At 42.2% G+C, this 17,975-nt stretch overlaps 1 protein-coding gene across 4 annotated transcripts in view; it reads right to left on the bottom strand.

Moving 5' to 3' along the window:
* Positions 1-17,975, bottom strand: part of CCDC146 (coiled-coil domain containing 146) — a 198,095-nt gene that overhangs the window by 42,504 nt on the left and 137,616 nt on the right. For all 4 annotated transcript variants that reach the window (XM_066238450.1, XM_066238451.1, XM_066238449.1 and 1 more), the window contains exons 3-4: positions 9,503-9,585; positions 7,453-7,662 (exon numbers count right to left, since the gene is read on the bottom strand). In XM_066238450.1, the coding sequence (XP_066094547.1) occupies positions 7,453-7,662; positions 9,503-9,585 (293 nt within the window). The remainder of the gene's footprint in view (positions 1-7,452; positions 7,663-9,502; positions 9,586-17,975) is intronic.

The following is a 17,975-nucleotide window of genomic DNA, read 5'->3' on the forward strand; positions in this document are numbered from 1 at the left end:
TAATCTTTCCTTTGAATAAATATAAAGTAATCTTTTTTTACATATATTTTTAAAATTTTTATTTATTGATTTTAGATAGAGGGAGAGAAAGAGAGAGAGAGAATCAGTGAGAAGCATCAACCCGTAGTAGTTGCTTTCCATATGTGCCTTGACCAGGAAAGCCCAGGGTTTCAAACCAGTGACCTCAGTGTTCCAGGTTGGCGCTTTGTCCACTGTGCCACCACAGATCAGGCAATATTTTCTTTAAACAAACATAAAATGGCTAATTCTTTAGGGCAGTTTAACTAATTATATTTCTATTATTCATTTTTCTCTTTTTTTCTTAAGAAACATTGATTGACCTTTTTCTTTTAAAAATGTACATTTTTGTAGTAATAGAGAAATACACTTGACCCTTGTACAACATAGGTTTGAACTGCATGGGTCCTCTATATGCAGATTTTTTTCAATAAATACTGTAAATATATTTCATCTTCCTTATGATTTTCTTACCATTTTCTTTTCTCTAGCTTCCTGTATTATAAGAATATATATAGTATATAACATATACAATGTACAAAATACATGTTCATTGGCTGTTTATGCTATATTGGTAAAACTTCTGGTCAATAGTAAGCTATTAGGAGTTAAGTTTTGGGGGAGCCAAAAGTTATACGCAGACTTTGACTGTGCAGGGGTCAGTGTCTCTAGCCCCTGCATGTTCTTCAAGGTTCAGCTGTATAATATTAATAGTCCCACCCCATCACACCAGTTGATCATTTTTACTTCCCTTTTAACATTTCAATATTACTTTCATATCTTTCTAATAAATCTAATAGAGCTAATAAATATATAATATTTACATCTTTTGTATCTTTATTTTGTATCTTTAATATTATATCTTAATATATTCATATTATTTTCCTTTTAGCTGATTTTTTTTTGTATTTTTCCAAAGTGAGAAGTGGGGGCGGGGGGAAGCAGAGAGACAGACTCCTGTATGCGTCTGACCAAGATACACCCGGCATGCCCACCAGGGAGCAATGTTCAGCCCATCTGGGGCGTTGCTGCGCTGCAACTGGGGTCATTCCAGCACCTGAGGCGGAGGCCATGGAGCCATCCTCAGCGCCCAGGCCAATTTTGCTCCAATGGAGCCATGGCTGCAGGAGAAGAGAGAGAGAGAAAGAGAGAGAGAGAGAGAGAAAGGAGAAAGGGAAGGGTGGAGAAGCAGATGGGCACTTCTCCTGTGTGCCCTGGCCAGGAATTGAACCTGGGACCTCCACACACCAGGTGGATGCTCTACCGCTGAGCCAACTGGCCAGGGCCTCCTTTTAGTAGCTTTTAATAAAATTATATTAAATCTATTCATAGGATTGAATCCATTTGTACCCAATGTGTAAGTAAAATATTTTCTGGCCTTGGCCAGGTTTCTTAGTGCTTAGAGCGTTGTCCCAATATGCCAGGGTGGTGGGTTTGATCCCTGGTTAGGGTACATACAAGAATCAACCAATGAATGCATAAAAAAGTGAAACAAAAAATTGATGTTTCTATCTTCCTTCCTCTCTCTTTCTAAAATCAATCAATAATTAAAAAAATTTTTCCCCCCACAAAGTTAGAAGTGGGGACGCAGTCAGACAGACTCCTGCATGCACCTGACTTGAATCCACCCAGCACACCCACTAGGGGGCAATGCTCTGCCCATTTGGGCTGTTGCTCTGTTGCAGCTGGAGCCATTCCAGCGCTTGAGGTGGAGGCCATGGAGCCATCCTCAGCGTCCGGGCCAACTTTACTCCAATGGAGTCTTTGCTGTGGGAGGGAAAGAGAGAGTCAGAGACAAAGGAGAGGGGCAAGAGTGGAGAAGCAGATGGACTCTTCTCCTGTGTGCCCTGACCAGGAATCAAACCCAGGACTTCCACACATTGGGCCTATACTCTACCACTGAGCCAACTGGCCAGGGCCTATCAATAATTTATTTTTCAAGTGCAAAATATTTTCCTAGGCCCTGGCCAGTTGGCTCAGTGGTAGAGCGTTGGCCTGGCGTGCGGAAGTCCCGGGTTCGATTCCCGGCCAGGGCACACAGGAGAAGCGCCCATCTGCTTCTCCACCCCTCCCCCTCTCCTTCCTCTCTGTCTCTCTCTTCCCCTCCCACAGCGAGGCTCCATTGGAGCAAAGATGGCCCGGGTGAGGCGCTAGAATGGCTCTGGTCGCGACAGAGCGATGCCCGGGAGGGGCAGAGCATCACCGCCTGGTGGGCAGAGCGTTGCCCCCTGGTGGGCGTGCCGGGTGGATCCCGGTCGGGCACATGTGGGAGTCTGTCTGACTGTCTCTCCCCGTTTCCAGCTTCAGAAAAATACAAAAAAAAAAAAAAAAAAAAAATATATATATATATATATATATATATATATATATATATATTCCTAATTGCAAAACACCCAAGTCAGAGGAAGACAGGTAATTAATTACCATATGATTTCACTTATAAACTAACAACAAAATAGAAACAGACTCATAGATAAAGAGAACAGAGTGACAGGTGTCAGAGGGGAGAAGGTGGCTGGCTGAAAAAGGTGAAGGGATTAAGCAAAGAAAATAAAACTTGTAGACACAGACAACAGTGTGGGGACTGCAGGAAGGAAAAGGGGTGGGGTAGATGGAGAAGGATAGAGCAAGGACAGATGGAGGGAGACTTCAAGTGGTAAAAAAACAATACAATATATAGAGACTGTATTATAGAATTGTACACCTGAAACCTGTATAATTTTATTAACCAATGTCACCTCAATAAATACAATAAAAAATTTAAAGGTGAAAAACATAATTTCTTTGCTAGTTTCAGTGTTCTCTAGTAGGTAGATAAAAAATTTTACCATAATAAAAAATTTTCCATAATAAGATACTCCTAAATCTGATCTACAGTATCTTTCACTGAACCTATTATATGCTAGGTACATACATCATTAGTAAACTTCAGAACCTTGCTGAGTAAGTATTGCTTATCTCCTTTGTACAAATGAAGAAATGAGGAGACAAGCACCTCTTCCAGTCACACAGGCCAGGCTGAACTGACATTCAAACCAATTACTACCTGACTCCAGAGGGCTTTTCAATACCAGTCTGTCTCTGGAATATGCGATTATTTTAACGTTCCATTATTTTTTAGAATTTAGATTGCTTTCAGTTTTTCACTGTTATAATAAATAATAATGTAATAAACACCTTTACACACAATGTCATTTTCTTTTCTCTTTTTGGATTCTAATTTTTGTGTAGCATTACCACAATTTTTGTGTGCATCTTGATATATATTAACTCTTAACCTTTTAAAATAACATTAAAATTGAAATGTGTCTGATATCTTCAGCTTTCCTGACTAAAAGGTGCTCAATGTCAAAACTCCTCAGGATTCATCTCTTTTCTGAGGTGAGAAAGTCTGCACTGAAACCATGTCACCAAAGTTTTTTGGGTTTTTTAACTTTTTAATTTATTTATTATTTTTATTTTTAAAAATTTTTATTTTTCCAAAGTTAGAAGTGGGGAGGCAGTCAGACGGACTCCTGCATGCGCTCGATTGGGATCCACCCGGCATGCCCACCAGGGGGCGATGCTCTGCCCATTTGGGGCGTTGCTCCATTGCAGCTGGAGCCATTCTAGCACCTGAGGTGGAGGTCATGGAGCCATCCTCAGCACCCAGGCCAACTCTGCTCCAATGGAGCCTTGGCTGCAGGAGGGGAATGCTCCAATGGAGCCTTGGCTGCAGGAGGGGAAGAGAGAGACAGAGAGGAAGGAGAGGAGGAAGGGTGGAGAAGTAGATGGGCGCTTCTCCTGTGTGCTCTGACCAGGAATCGAACCTGGGACCGCCCGCCACACACCGGTCCAACGTTCTACTGCTGAGCCAATCAGTCAGGGCTTCATTTTTATTTTATTTTTATTATTTTATTTTATTTTTTTAGAAAGAGAGAGAAAAAGAGGTGCAGAGAGGGGCAGACAGACAAGAAGGGAGAGAGATGAGAAGCATCAACTCATAATTGTGGCACCTTAGTTATTCATTGCTTTCTCATATGTGCCTTGACTTTGGGGCTCCAGCTGAGCCAGTGACCTCTTGCTCAAGCCAGAGACCTTTGGGCTGTAGCCAGAGACCATGGGGGTCATGTCTATGATCCCATGCTCAAGCTGGTGACCTCAAGCTTTCGAACCTGGGTCTTCAGCTTCCCAGGTCAATGATCTATCCATTGTACCATCACCTGGTCAGGCCAAAGCCTTTTGTTTTTAAGGACCTGTGAGTGAATGGACAATTCAGAAGACCTTGTGTGCTGCCATGTACAAGAGGAATTATTCACCATTGGGAGTAGAACCAGCCTAATGGGTGGAAGTTGCAATAAGGTAGATTTCTAAACCAATACAAGCAATAGACATCTCAGAGTTAGACTGTTCAAAGCTGGCTTGGCTGCTGTGGGGGTGTGACCTTGTCACTGGAGGTGGTGAAGCACAGACTGAGAAGTCACTGAGAGAAGACTCAGGTGGTTCTCACATGTCGTCAGGGCTGAGAACCACTTTGGGAACCAACAGTTCTCAAATTTGGACAAGAATCAGGACCACACAGAAAGCTTATAAAACGTCCAAATGTCACCTTGGGTGAGAAGGCTTAGAAAGAAAGAATCGTTAGGGTTGGGCCTGCCTCTTAAACACGTAGCTCAGGTGCTTCTCTTTGGGTTATGAGGACTACACTGCAAACCTGTTCTAAGCTGGCTCTGATCTTGGTTGCTGCAGGGCAGGCAGGAAAGATTTTTTTTTTTTTAATTTAGAAGGTAACAAGGGTTTGAGCTGTGAGTTTTTCCTTACTGCTAATTCTGAAGACCTGCGTGCCCCTCGGTCACATTCTAACTTTCTGGAATTCCAGATGCATTGCTACAATAATTCCTGTTCCCTTCTTACTGGATCTGCTTGTCTTTGGTCCCAACTTTGCTGTCACTACTGCACTAAGAGTGGAAAATAATTACGACAGTCTGGGTGAGCAGCCACAGGACACCAGGGGCCAGTACAGAAGAGTAATAGACACGAAGGCCGGGGCCATGTGACAGCCCCACACACGTGCAGCACAGTGTCCCCACTCTCCACATCCACTCCTGCGACGGACAGTGCTGCCAATGGCCTTGGTTCCCCAGCTGATCGACATGTGCCAGAATATATCATAGGTTTAGTGGGAGAGACTCAATGTATTTCCTGTCCTGATCTTAGGAATTACTGGAAAGCAGAGAAGTAAAAAAAAAACAGGTAAAGCGAATGCAAGGAAAAGGGTGAAAAGAACATTGGAAAAATTTTTCAGGGAAAGTTTCTAGACATGTAATTTCTGCTTTGTTTCAAAAATAAGTTACAAGCAGTATTCATTTAATTACTTCATTCTTTATTTATAATATGTTAATTTAATTTATTTAAATATGTTACATATTATTTCCTAAACTTCACATTTATCAAGAGGTCATCAATAAATATTAATCTCCAAACTGAAACTAGCCATTATGACAGATTTAATTAACTAACCATGTAATTATACTTCTAATTAACATTTATTAAAGAATTTTTATTTTGTGAAAACATGAGGAAATCAGCTAAATTACAGAGGAAAATTCTACTCTATAGGGCACTTGAACAATATATAATTCTTAGTTGTTATCAGTAATTCAGAAATTCCTTCAAATGTTCGGTCGAGGAGGGTTAGTTATTTGGGTTTCTAGTATTTAGACCCTGATTAAAATGAGGGTTTGTTGTGTCGGTGTGAAAACTATCATCTGTATATCTGGATGAAGAGTCTCTCACAAGCTTACTTTCTTTATTTTTATGTGGAGATGGAAACATCTACTATTCTCCTAAGGGAAGAGTGTTGAGTGAATTTGTTTCTGTACCATGTTAAGACAATGAAATATGCAGCTTATTATTCTTTCCTGATATTTTTATAAAGATACATTTGTTACTTCTTGAGCTGTTAATATTTGAGAAAGCAGTATGCTCAAGCTAAAGTATCATACATTACAAATCCAAAAGGAACACTCACTAAACATTTTTGCTAACGCGCGTTTTGACTGTCCTTGTTCACTGTGGTTCAGTATGCACGGGCCCCTCCCTACCCGAGCGACTCAATGAACAATTCGCCTGTCTATACCTAAAAGAAAGAGGTCTGGTGGTGGTGTTTTTCCCCTTGGCAGGAAGACTTGGAAATTTTAAACAATTTAAATATCAACTGACTTATGTTCTTACCCTTTCGTGGAAATGTCAAGCATTCATATTTTCAATACTAATGAACAACCACCAATTGTTTTAATTTCATTATTTTTTCAACTGAAAGAGCTTACAGAGCACAGAAATAGCTAAGCTTTCTTTTTATAGATCTCACTGGTGAGCCTGAAACAAGTTTAGATGGAAAGACAAAAAAGGGCAAAGGTTTTTTTCCTCATAAATATAATTCTGATTAAGTTCATCTTCTTCATTTCCCCACTGAAAAAATAGGACCTAAAGGTAGATTTCAAAACTCAGGGCTCGCAAGGTCACTTAAGTCATCTGCTAATAGATCAGCAGGACTGAACTACATTCTCTTGGTCAGAAATCTTCCTACTTATAAAAATAGCCAGGAAACCTCTGCCACCTTAACTGGGAACAAATTCTAGGAGCGCTAGCGTGGCTCTCCGTCAGGACCCAGCACGGCATGGCACGGCACGCAGCCCACCACAGCACAAAACCTTCATTACGCTCATTAGAAATTCAGTCTAAACAGAGTGATTCGCTGAACAAACTCTCCCACAAACTTGCTCCCCACAGGAGGAATGTTAATAAAGATTTTGGTAATAACATTTGCCCTCCGGCAATATATTGTTGCTTTAGTTCACTGAAGGACATACTGTAGATTTGAGTAAGTAAATGTGTCTTTCAAAAGGATGTAACTTTCCTTCTTGGTCCTAAGGAATAGTTTAGTAATAGGAGAATAAGGTTGTATATGTGACCCGAATTCTGATATTAGAAGCAGAGAGTGAGCCAGCTCTGACCTTCAGCTCGCATAGGCTGATTGGAGAAGCGAGTGTGGTGCACCGGCCACGCAGACACGTGATCTCCAGAACGGAAGGGCCGAGGTCACAGCGAGGAGGGCCGGAGTGTGTGCCAGGCCCTTGTTCTGGCCTGGGGAATGTGTTCTCTGGCTGCAGTTCCCAAAGCTCATGGTTGTTCTGACACACAGCAGGGACCTCCTTTTCCTGAGAGCATCTCCCTGTCACCTGAGCTGCTTTTTAGAAGTTGTGTAACCTTACTGTTCTGGGACTGCCCGTTCTAGGGAATCAAGGGGAAAAATGAGTTTGTCATCATTGAAACATTGCTATCCATACTCATTGTACCTAAAATGCCCAGTTCAGTCAATTTTCTAATTTTGTTTCCATAGAGACAGCTTGGCTCATGTCTGTGTTCAGTGTGGTGAGAGAAGTGTGTGCTTACCTGTTCAGCCTGTACTGATTGTGGAACTCTCTTTCCTTCACTGCATTATACTCATTCTGATACTTGAGCAGTTGCTCTCGCATTTTAGACACCTCAGTGGAGAAGGCCTCTGGAAAGTCATCAGCTTGCTGCAGGTGGAGCTGCTGCTGCTGTATCTGCTCAGTGAAGCGCTTGGCGTTGTGGAGCAGCTGGAGCTCCGACTCTTGTGTGCTGTGTCCCAGAAAAGGAGAGTCCCGTAGTGAGTGTGCAGCACGGCTTCCTCCCGAGGACGTGGCACGGTGGAGGGGCGCCAGTCAGAACACAAGGGTAACTTAGCAGCACGGCCTTGAAGTATCCTGTCAGCTGAAGAGAACTGGACAGCTCTTACCACTAGCTTCTACGGGAAACTCACTGGTTTCAGTTCAGTATTCCCAGCCCATCCACCCTGTCCCAGCCCCAGAGGCAAGAGCGAAGAGACTGCTTCACACCTCCCCCCACCAAGCACGGGGGGAGCGGAGAGGAGTGGTTGTTTGTAGTAACAAAAAAGAGAACTACGGGGCAAGAGCAGTTAGAACTAGGCAGCGGAAGGAGAGGAATAGTTTTGCAACCCAACTGGGAAGTAGGACGAGAACGCGGCAGCTCTGGTTTCACGTTGCTATCTGTCCTGGGGCCCCGGGACTGAGCTGTGGGCCAGGCAGTGAGGAAGCCCAGCCCGGGCCCGCGAGGCTTTGCAGGGCTCCGGTTAGAGCTACCTAGGGGGCGAGACGCGCAATATTCCTGTATCTTCAGAGAGGTGGGACGGATGCCCAGGAACTGCGTGTTCTCTCCCAGCTAAGCAGCGCAGAGTGTGTTGGGAAAGATCAGCCCAGAGTTTCCATCTAACTCCTCGAAGTGCCGAGTCTTGAGAACTCGTGCGCAGGCAGGACTACCTCTGGGAAGCGGAGGCTCCGCTGGGACAGGCTGGGGATTCAGCTTGGGGGTGGGGAGGCCGAGGAGGGCCTGCAGTGTGGTCGGGACCCTCGGAGCAGCCGAGGGACCATGAGGTGGGTGACAGTGAAGGGTGCACAGGGACGTGGCTCTGATCTGTTCCCCGTTCACCATTGCTCCCATCCTCAAAGCAGCCAAGTGACTGGACAAGACAAGCAGGGGAGTGGTTGGAGACGGGAAAAGGATGGCTGGGATGGCAGGATGGAGTTCCTATCCATTGCTATCTCTCCCTGGCTGTTAATGGAGACACCGTGCCAGGCTGTGAAGCAGGGTGGGCAGAGGAAGCAGCGGCTTGGGAGCAGTAAGGGGCAGCGCGGACAGGGCTTCCCGCTCTCCTCACGCTTTCCCCCCTTGCTCCCAATGGCGATAGCAGGTGCTCAAGGAGACTTGTTCAGCTGTTCTGTGGCAGCCTGCTCTGGCCTGCTGCTGGCTGGGACTGGCGGTGAGAAGTGTCCTACACTGCCTGCTGTGGGACAGAGGTGAGAAGCAGACCGCAGTCTCAGCGGACGCAGGCTGGGGTTGCCACAGACCCCACACCTCTGAGTGGTGACAAGTGCGGGAGAACTCTCCTACAGGGATGTCCTGCAGTGGACAGTGTAAGTGTCCTACCAGATCCCGGCCGCTCTCATATATGCCAACAGCACTGTTGCTTCTGGCCGAGAGCTCTGTCTGCCATCAGAGCTTGCTTGGCTTTTCAGAGGACAAGCTAGAAGTGCCAGGAGCTCTTCTCCTGAGAAGAAACCGTTAATCAAAAAGGGATGGACAAATACCCCACTTTCCTCGCCCCTCAGTGGGAGGTCTGCTGTGTGCTCTACACTGTCACACACAGTGCCCTCAGTGAGACTGGGCTCCAGCCGCCACAGTGTTAACCCGAAGATGAACACATCCCCAACTGGCCGCCTCCCATCCCTTCTCACTTCCCCACTCTCTCACGACAATTTCCGGTATCACTTCTCCAACTACTTGAACTCAAATCCTTGCCTCAAGGCCTGCTTTTGGGGGAAATACAAAATAAGACAGGTCCCATCATAAGTAAGAAATAGAAATATGATTGAAGATGTCTGCACATCGGTGAACAGCATACCTTATGACAGTATCATGCAACAAGGAGTACTTGGCTTTTAACTCCGCCACTCTGGTTCCAGCAAGCTTTCCCGCAGCGTATAACTAGCAAAGAGAACACAAGATCGCTGTTAGCCATCACTCTCTTTCTGTGTTAAGCAGAGAGAGCATGGATATCTTAGAAAATCTTTCAGTTAAATATTAGAGAGGAAACTGGATGCTTGGAGAAAGTAGTTCTAGTTCTATACTGGCTCTAGTCAACTCCGTGCTCCTGAGCAAGTCTTTCTTCTCTCTAGATGAAGACTGTGATTTCTTCATCTGCAAATTGAGGGAGCAAATTGAAATAAATTTCTCCAATTCTAAAACAATATTTCTAGGTTTAACAAGCAAACTGAATAGTGTAGTTTACTAGGATGGCTATTTTTACGGTGAGAGAACTAATAATTATTTGAGCATCTACTAGGAGCAAGTGTTGTACATCAGTTATTTTATTCTCAAAAGTATTTTGTGAAGTAGATATAATCTCCATTTTAAACTAAAGTTTAGAAAATTTAAGGAAGTCATTCAAAGTTACAGAGCTATTTAAAGGCAGAATCAGGATTGAAACATAAGTGGTTCAGCTCCAAAAATCTACATTCACCTCTTGTACCTCGAAGTCTCTGCCTCTAGTGTCAAAAAACCCTGCAAGATTGTCCAGTACATATAGCAGTATTATTCATTCTCTTTTCATTTCTGATAAAAGAACCTTGATTTACTCTGTAAGTTAGGTGATAAGTAGTTAACAGACATTATAACACAACATTGAACACTAAAGTTTTACCATAATGTAATGAATATTTTGTATTTGGTTTGACTTTGACTGAACTGCTTGTGACACAGTATCAAAAAGATAGAACTAGAGAAAAGATTTGTGGTTTTCATTACCATGTTGTTCTTATCTCCAAAATATTTTTTAAATCTATGCACTTTTCTCCTTTGCTGACCCCACCGGCCCCAGTCCCACCCTCTGCCAGGTGGACTAGTACAGAGTAATCTCCACGGCCCTCCCTCCGTCACTGTTTCCACATGGGGCCCCTGTCCTTTTGCTTCTTCTGGAGATCTTTTAAAAACTCAAACAAGGTCTTGTTATACTCAGTAATCAAAACTCTTCAAGTGAAATAGAATTCAAGAGTCTTGAAGTGATGCTTAAGGTCCTGCGTGAACTCTTTCACAACACCCTTCTCAGCCTCACGGTGCTCAAGCCACATGAGCTGCCTTTTATTTCCACAAATGCATGTCTTTCCTTCCCTAGGGCTTCTGCAGTGGCCTTTCCTCACTCTACCCAACTCCACTTCAACTCTCTCTTCAGACTTCAGCTTGACTGTCAATCCATAAGACCACCTTCTCTGACTTCTAAATTTTAGATATTCACATACACCACCCTCCCCAGATCATTTGTATTTTTATGTCACAATATGTGGCAATAAGTTTATGTAATTAAAAAAAAACCACATTGCTCTCCAACTAGTAAATAAACACCATAAGGACAGGGCCCAGGCTACCTTGTTCTTGACTCCATCACCGGCCAGTGGAACCGTAGGCTCAGTATAGGTGCCTGGCAAAGGTTTGCCAAGGGAGCAAAAGAATGAATGTAACCAATAAAATGTAAAGATTTGAGTCTACATAGTGAGGTTTCATGGTGTCTGTATCCAAATCAGAGTAGAAAAACATTGTTAAATGCACTCTAGGCCCTGGTCTGTGGCTCAGTGGATAGAGCATTGGCTTGGTGTATGGACATCTCAGGTTCGATTTCTAGTCAGGGCATACAGGAGAATTGATCATCTACTTTCCCCCATTTCTCTCTTCTTTCTTTACTGCAGCCAGTGGCTCAACTGGCTTGAGCATGGCCCTGGCTGCTGAGGATAGCTCTGTTGGAGTACATCAGCCTTAGGCACTAAAAATAGCTCACTACTCAAGCATCAGCCCCGTACAAGATTGCCAGGTGGATCCTGGTTGGAGTGCATGCTGGAGTTGGTTTCACTATCTCCCTGCCTCTCACCTAAAAAAAAAAAGCAGACTTAGCAAAAACTCGGCTATTTTCCCTCAGTTGGGTCTCCTCTCAAGAAGAGTGGTTTGAAGCCTCTTGGGAGGTGTGCCAAGGATGCATGTTGGCAAGAGTTACGACCACAGGAGAAGCAGGAGGATAGGGAGGGTTCCTTTCCTATTTGCTGCTCCCATCACTCCCCTGCCTCTGGTGCCTAAACACTGAGGAGAGCTCGACAGGGCAAACATCTGATATGTCTTTGCAGTTTCTACATAAACCGGAAAAGGTTAAGTCATGGGTGTTCAGGAAAAGGATTGGTAAGCTATCAGTTGGTTTACTCTACTAAAAGATAAACTTTCAAAAAGTTAAAAAAGGACAAAACTGTGGAGAATAGATTTTGCTCTCCTTAAAAATAATAGTCATAATCTGGAAGTTAAATGTCATAAAAAATTGACATTTCTGTGAAATTGGAAATTGCCTCTGTAAGCAAGTACACCTCTGGTCAGACTCAATTCTAGTAAATGAAAAGCTTCACACACAAACATAACGTGGAAAAAATAGTTGCATTTTCACACCACATGATACAAATGGGTACCGAATTTGTCATGTTTTAAAAATGCAGAATCTAAGAAATAGAGCATAAAGACCTATCTTAAACTGTCAAAGAGTACATATAATGAAAGGTTAGATATAATATCCTAAGTTCATAAATACTGTTTCACAATAGTTACTTGTGTTACTAAATTGCCTTGTTGGTAATTGACACTGGAAGGAAACATTTACTCTAGAGCTAAAAGTTTAACAAGAGTTAGTGATTCATAGATGACATGCAACAATATGGAAAAAATTTCAAAAATTGGAATTCTAGGACATTCCAGGGAAAGTAATAGCTTAGTAAGAACTTACACCAAGTGAACTTATCCGGAATGGGGTCAGCGTAAGGAAACAATTGGGTGTTTGTGTGTCTGCAGTGCAACCCAAAAGGCCATGATTATTAACCTACTCGATTCTTGTCATTTCTTTTGACATTACCTATTGGTTTGGTCTCATTTCGAGAAATTGTTCCCATGCTTTGGGAGGCAGCATAAACTTGAAATCCTTACCATGCTCATCTCCCCCACCCTCTCCCTTTCATTGCTGGAAATATACAATACAGCCTTTTGAAGTAGTTTCCCAATACAGCTGAGTCTCAACAACCATTCATCACTCCTTTTGTTTGATTTTCTCCCTTAGCGGTTATATGAAGCTTTAGCTTTCTCATACACCTAAATCATTCACCAAACAATTTGGTGATCCCCCACATCAGCGGATCCATTGATCCACACCACGTCTACCTTTCAGTTCTTGCACCAGATCTCAAAAACCAAGTCTTCCTTTTCTTCTGATTAAGACCAGCTGACCCACCCATGCTCTCATATGTATGCTCTTCCACCCCTTCCTAGACATTAAATCACCAGTTACGCCAGGGGTCCCCAAACTTTTTACACAGGGGGCCAGTTCACTGTCCCTCAGACCATTGGAGGGCCGGACTATAAAAAAAACTATGAACAAATCCCTATGCACACTGTACATATTTTATTTTAAAGTAAAAAAACAAAACGGGAACAAATACAATATTTAAAATAAAGAACAAGTAAATTTAAATCAACAAACTGACCAGTATTTCAATGGGAACTATGGGTTTGCTTTTGGCTAATGAGATGGTCAATGTGCTCCTCTCAATGACCACCAATGAAAGAGGTGCTTCTTCCAGAAGTGCGGTGGGGGCCGGATAAATGGCCTCAGGGGACCGCATGCGGCCCGCGGGCCGTAGTTTGGGGACCCCTGAGTTATGCCTTCTCTCCTTGATAACCTCTATTTTTCCCTCTTTACTGGCTCAGCAGGTAGTAGTCAAGTATATCACAAGTGGATTTGGTTTGAATTGCAGCTCTGCTACTTTTTAACTATGTAACTTGAAGTAATATTAAATCAATCTGTGCCTCAGTTTCTTCTTTGTAAAAGACACAAAAATAGCCCCTTTTCATTAAACTGTAGTGAAGACTAAATGACTCAGCCATATAAGGTATTTTGTATATTATCGAGTACACAAGTAAGGGTTTAATCAATGTTATTTATTTTATTATTATCATTAATATTAACCTCGACCTATAAATTTGTTCAAGTTTTTCTCGTTAAAAAAGAAAAGACAAAATTCGCCTTGGATGCTATGCTCCCGTCTACTCACCCTTTTCTCTCACACATTCACTTTCACTTCAGTCTATCTCAGAAAGTGTAGTCTCTCAGCTCCTATCTCCACTTCCTTGTCTGCCAGTCACACAGCAGTCCATGGTGACCAGAACACCAGCACCTCAGCAAACTGGTAAACTAACTGATGACCCCCTTATATCTCTGCCTCCTTTTTCTTTTATATTTTCTGTAAGAATAATGTTTCCCTTTAAACACAGTGATTTTCCTTTATGGATGAACGTTCTATTGCTTATTCTAGTTTTAACTTCACATTTTCTAGGCACTGTCATATTTTTCTAGTATTTTTCACTTCTAACTTAAGGTTATTCATATGAAATTGTCATAATCTTTTAATATCTGCAGCATATTTTAGGATGGCCTAATGTATTTCTTTTGTTTTTTTAATTTTTATTAATTTTTAATTTATTGTGTTTACATGGATTCAAGTGTCCCACTGAATATAACTCCCTCACCTCCACTCCTATGTCACTTTTTATACCCTTTTGCCCCCCCACAACACCCTCCCCCCTCCCCTCTAGGATTTGCCATCCAGTTATCTATATCTCTGTGTTATGTATAACTATATATAGTTTCTCTAATCCCTTTACCTTCTTTGATCCCACCCCTCATCCGCTTCCCTCTGACAGCTGTCCCTCTGCTCCCTGTGACCTCGTCTCTGCCACTATTCCGCTCCTCAGTTCTTTGTTCATTAGATTCCACATATATTATGAAATCATATGATATTTGTCTTTCTTTGTCTGGCTTATTTTAGTTAGCATGATAATCTCTAGGTCCATCCAAGCCATCGCAAAAGGTAAGATTTCCTTCTTTTTCACAACCACATAGTATTCCATTGTGTATATGTACCACTGCTTTTTAATCCACTCGTCCACTGACGGACACTTGGGTTGTTTCCAGATCTTGGCTACTGTAAACAATGATGCAATAAACATGGGGGTGCATTTCTCCTTTTGAATCAGTGATTTGGTATTCTTAGGGTATATTCCTAAAACTGGGATAGCTGGGTCAAAAGGCAGTTCCATTTTTAATTATTTGAGGAAACCCTATATAGTTCTCCACAGTGGTTGCAAAAGTCTGCATTTCCACGAGCAGTGCAGGAGGATTCCCTTTTCTCCACATCCTCACCGCCAGCACTTACTCTGTGTTGTTTTGTTAATGAGCAACATTCTGACAGGTGTGAGTTGGTATCTCATTGTGATTTTAATTTGCATTTCTCTGATGATTAGTGAAGTTGAACACTTTTTCACCTGCCTATTGACCATTTGTATGTCTTCTTCGGAGAAGTGTCTATTCAGTTCTTTTGCCATTTTTAAGTTGAATTGTTTATCTTCCTGGTGTTGAGTTTTAGAAATTCTTTATAAATTTTGGTTATTAACACCTTATCAGATGTATTGGCGAATATGTCCTCTCATTGTGTGGATTGTCTCTCTTTTTTTTTTTTTTTTTTTTTCATTTTTGCGAAGCTGGAAACGGGGAGGCAGTCAGACAGACTCCCGCATGCGCCCGACCGGATCCACCCAGCATGCCCACCAGGGGGTGATGCCCTGCCCATCTGGGGCATCGCTCTGCTGCATCCAGAGCCATTCTAGCGCCTAAGGCAGAGGCCACAGAGCCATCCCCAGTGCCCAGACCATCTTTGCTCCAATGGAGCCTCGCTGCGGGAGGGGAAGAGAGAGACAGAGAGGAAGGAGAGGGGGAGTTGTGGAGAAGCAAATGAGCGTCTCTCCTGTGTGCCCTGGCCGGGAATTGAACCCGGGACTCCTGCACGCCAGGCCGACACTCTACCGCTGAGCCAACTGGCCAGGGCTGTGGGTTGTCTTTTTATTTTGTTAATGGTGTCTTTTGCTGTGCAAAAGCGTTTTAATTTGTTATAGTCCCATTTGTTCATCCTGTCCTTTATTTCACTTGCGTGTGGAGATAAATCAGCAAAAATACGAGAGATATTGGAGAGTTTACTGCTTATGTTTTCTTCGAAGATGTTTATGGTTTCACTACTTACATTTAGTTCTTTTATCCATTTTGAGTTTATTTTTGTGAATGGTATAAGTTGGTGGTCTAGTTTCATTTTTTTTTTTTGCAGGTACCTGTCCAATTTTCCCAATAACATTTATGAAAGAGACTGTTATTACTCCATTGTGTGTTCTTACCTTTTTTTGTCAAATATTAATTTACCATAAAGGTGTGAGTTTATTTCTGTGTTCTCTGTTCTGTTAATCTGTTCTTATGTCAGTACCAAGCTATTTTGAGTACAATGGCTTTGTAGTATAACTTGATATCAGTAAGTGTGATACCCCCAACTTTATTCTTCTCTTTCAAGATTGCTGAGGCTATTTGTGTTCTTTTTTGGTTTCATATAAATTTTTGGAATATTGGTTCTATATTTTTCAAGTATGACATTGGCATTTTAATAGGAATTGCATTGAGTTTATAGATTGCTTTGGGTAATATAGGCATCTTAATGATTTTTATTCTTCCTATACATGAACATTGTATAAGCTTCCACTTGTTTGTATTTTCCTTGAGTTCTTTTATCAATGTTTTATAATTTTCTGAGTACAAGTCCTTTACCTCCTTAGTTAAATTTACCCATAGGTACTTTATTTTTTTTGTTGCAATAGTGAAGGGGGTTGCTTCCTTAATTTCTCTTTCAGACAGTTTATTGTTGGTGTATAAAAATGCCACTGATTTCAGAATATTAATTTTATATCCTGCCACTTTGCTGAATTCATTTATCAGGTCTAGTAGATTTTTGACTGGGACTTTAGGGTTTCCTATATATAATATCATATTATCAGGAAATATGATAGTTTTACTTCTTTTCTAATTTGGATGCCTTTTATTTCTTCTTGTCTGATGCTGTGGCTATGACTTCCAGAACTATGTTGAATAAGAATGGTGAAAGGGGGCATCCCTGCCTTGTTGCTGATCTTAAAGGGACTGCTTTCAATTTTTGCCCAGTGAATATAATGTTGGCTGTGGGTTTGTCATAGATGGCCTTTATCATGTTGAGGTATGTTCCCTGTATTCCCACTTTGCTGAGAGTTTTGGTCATAAATGGGTGCTGGATTTTATCAAATGCTTTTTCTGCATATATTGATTATTATCATGTGATTTTTACCCTTCCTTTTGTTTATGTGATGAATCACATTTATTGATTTGCAAATACTGTACCAGCCATGCCTCCCCAGAAAAATGCCACTTAATCATGATGTATGATTTTTTTCATGTATTGCTGGATCCAGTTTGCTAATATTTTGTTGAGAATTTTAGCATCTAAGTTCATCAGGGATATTGGCCTATAGTTTTCTTTCTTTGTAGTGTCTTTATCTGGTTTTGGAATGAGGGTTATGCTTGCCTCATGAAAGGAGCTTGGAAGTGTTCCTTTCTCTTGAATTTTTTGAAATAGCTTGAGAAGGATAGGAGATAGATATTTGGTAAAATTTGCCTGTGAAGCCTTCTGGTAAAGGACTTTTGTTTGCTGGAAGTTTTTTGATAACTGTATCAATTTCATTTGTTGTAATCGGTCTGTTTAGGTTTTCTGATTCTTTCAGATTTAGTCTTGGAAGGTTATATGTTTCTAGGAATTTATCCATTTTGCCTAGGTTGTCCATTTTTTTGGCATATGGATCTTTATAGTATTTTCTTACAATCCTTTGTATTTCTGCAGTGTCAGCTGTTACTTCTCCACTTTCATTTCTAATTTTATTTATTTGAGTCCTCTGTCTTTTTTTCTCGATGAGTCTGGTTAAGGTTTCATCAGTCTTACTTACCTTGTCAAAAAACCAGCTTTTAGTTTCCTGGATCTTCTGTATTTTTTTTTATTTGTTTGTTTGGTTTTTTTGTATTTTTCTGAAGTTGGAAACGGGGAGGCAGTCAGACAGACTCCCACATGTGCCTGACCTGGATCCACCCGGCACGCCCACTGGGGGGTGATGCTCTGCCCATCTGGGGCATCGCTCTGCCACAATCAGAGCCATTCTAGCGCCTGAGGCAGAGGCCACAGAGCCATCCTCAGTGCCCGGGCAAACCTTGCTCCAATGGAGCCTTGGCTGCGGGAGGGGAAGAGAGAGACAGAGAGGAAGGAGAGGGGGAGGAGTGGAGAAGCAGATGGGCGCTTCTCCTGTGTGCCCTGGACGGGAATCAAACCCGGGACTTCTGCACGCCAGGCCGACGCTCAACCACTGAGCTAACTGGCCAGGGCCTCTTCTGTATTGTTTTTTTAGCC

The sequence above is a fragment of the Saccopteryx bilineata genome, chromosome 7 (genome assembly GCF_036850765.1).
Source record: "Saccopteryx bilineata isolate mSacBil1 chromosome 7, mSacBil1_pri_phased_curated, whole genome shotgun sequence".
Taxonomy (NCBI): Eukaryota; Metazoa; Chordata; class Mammalia; order Chiroptera; family Emballonuridae; genus Saccopteryx; species Saccopteryx bilineata.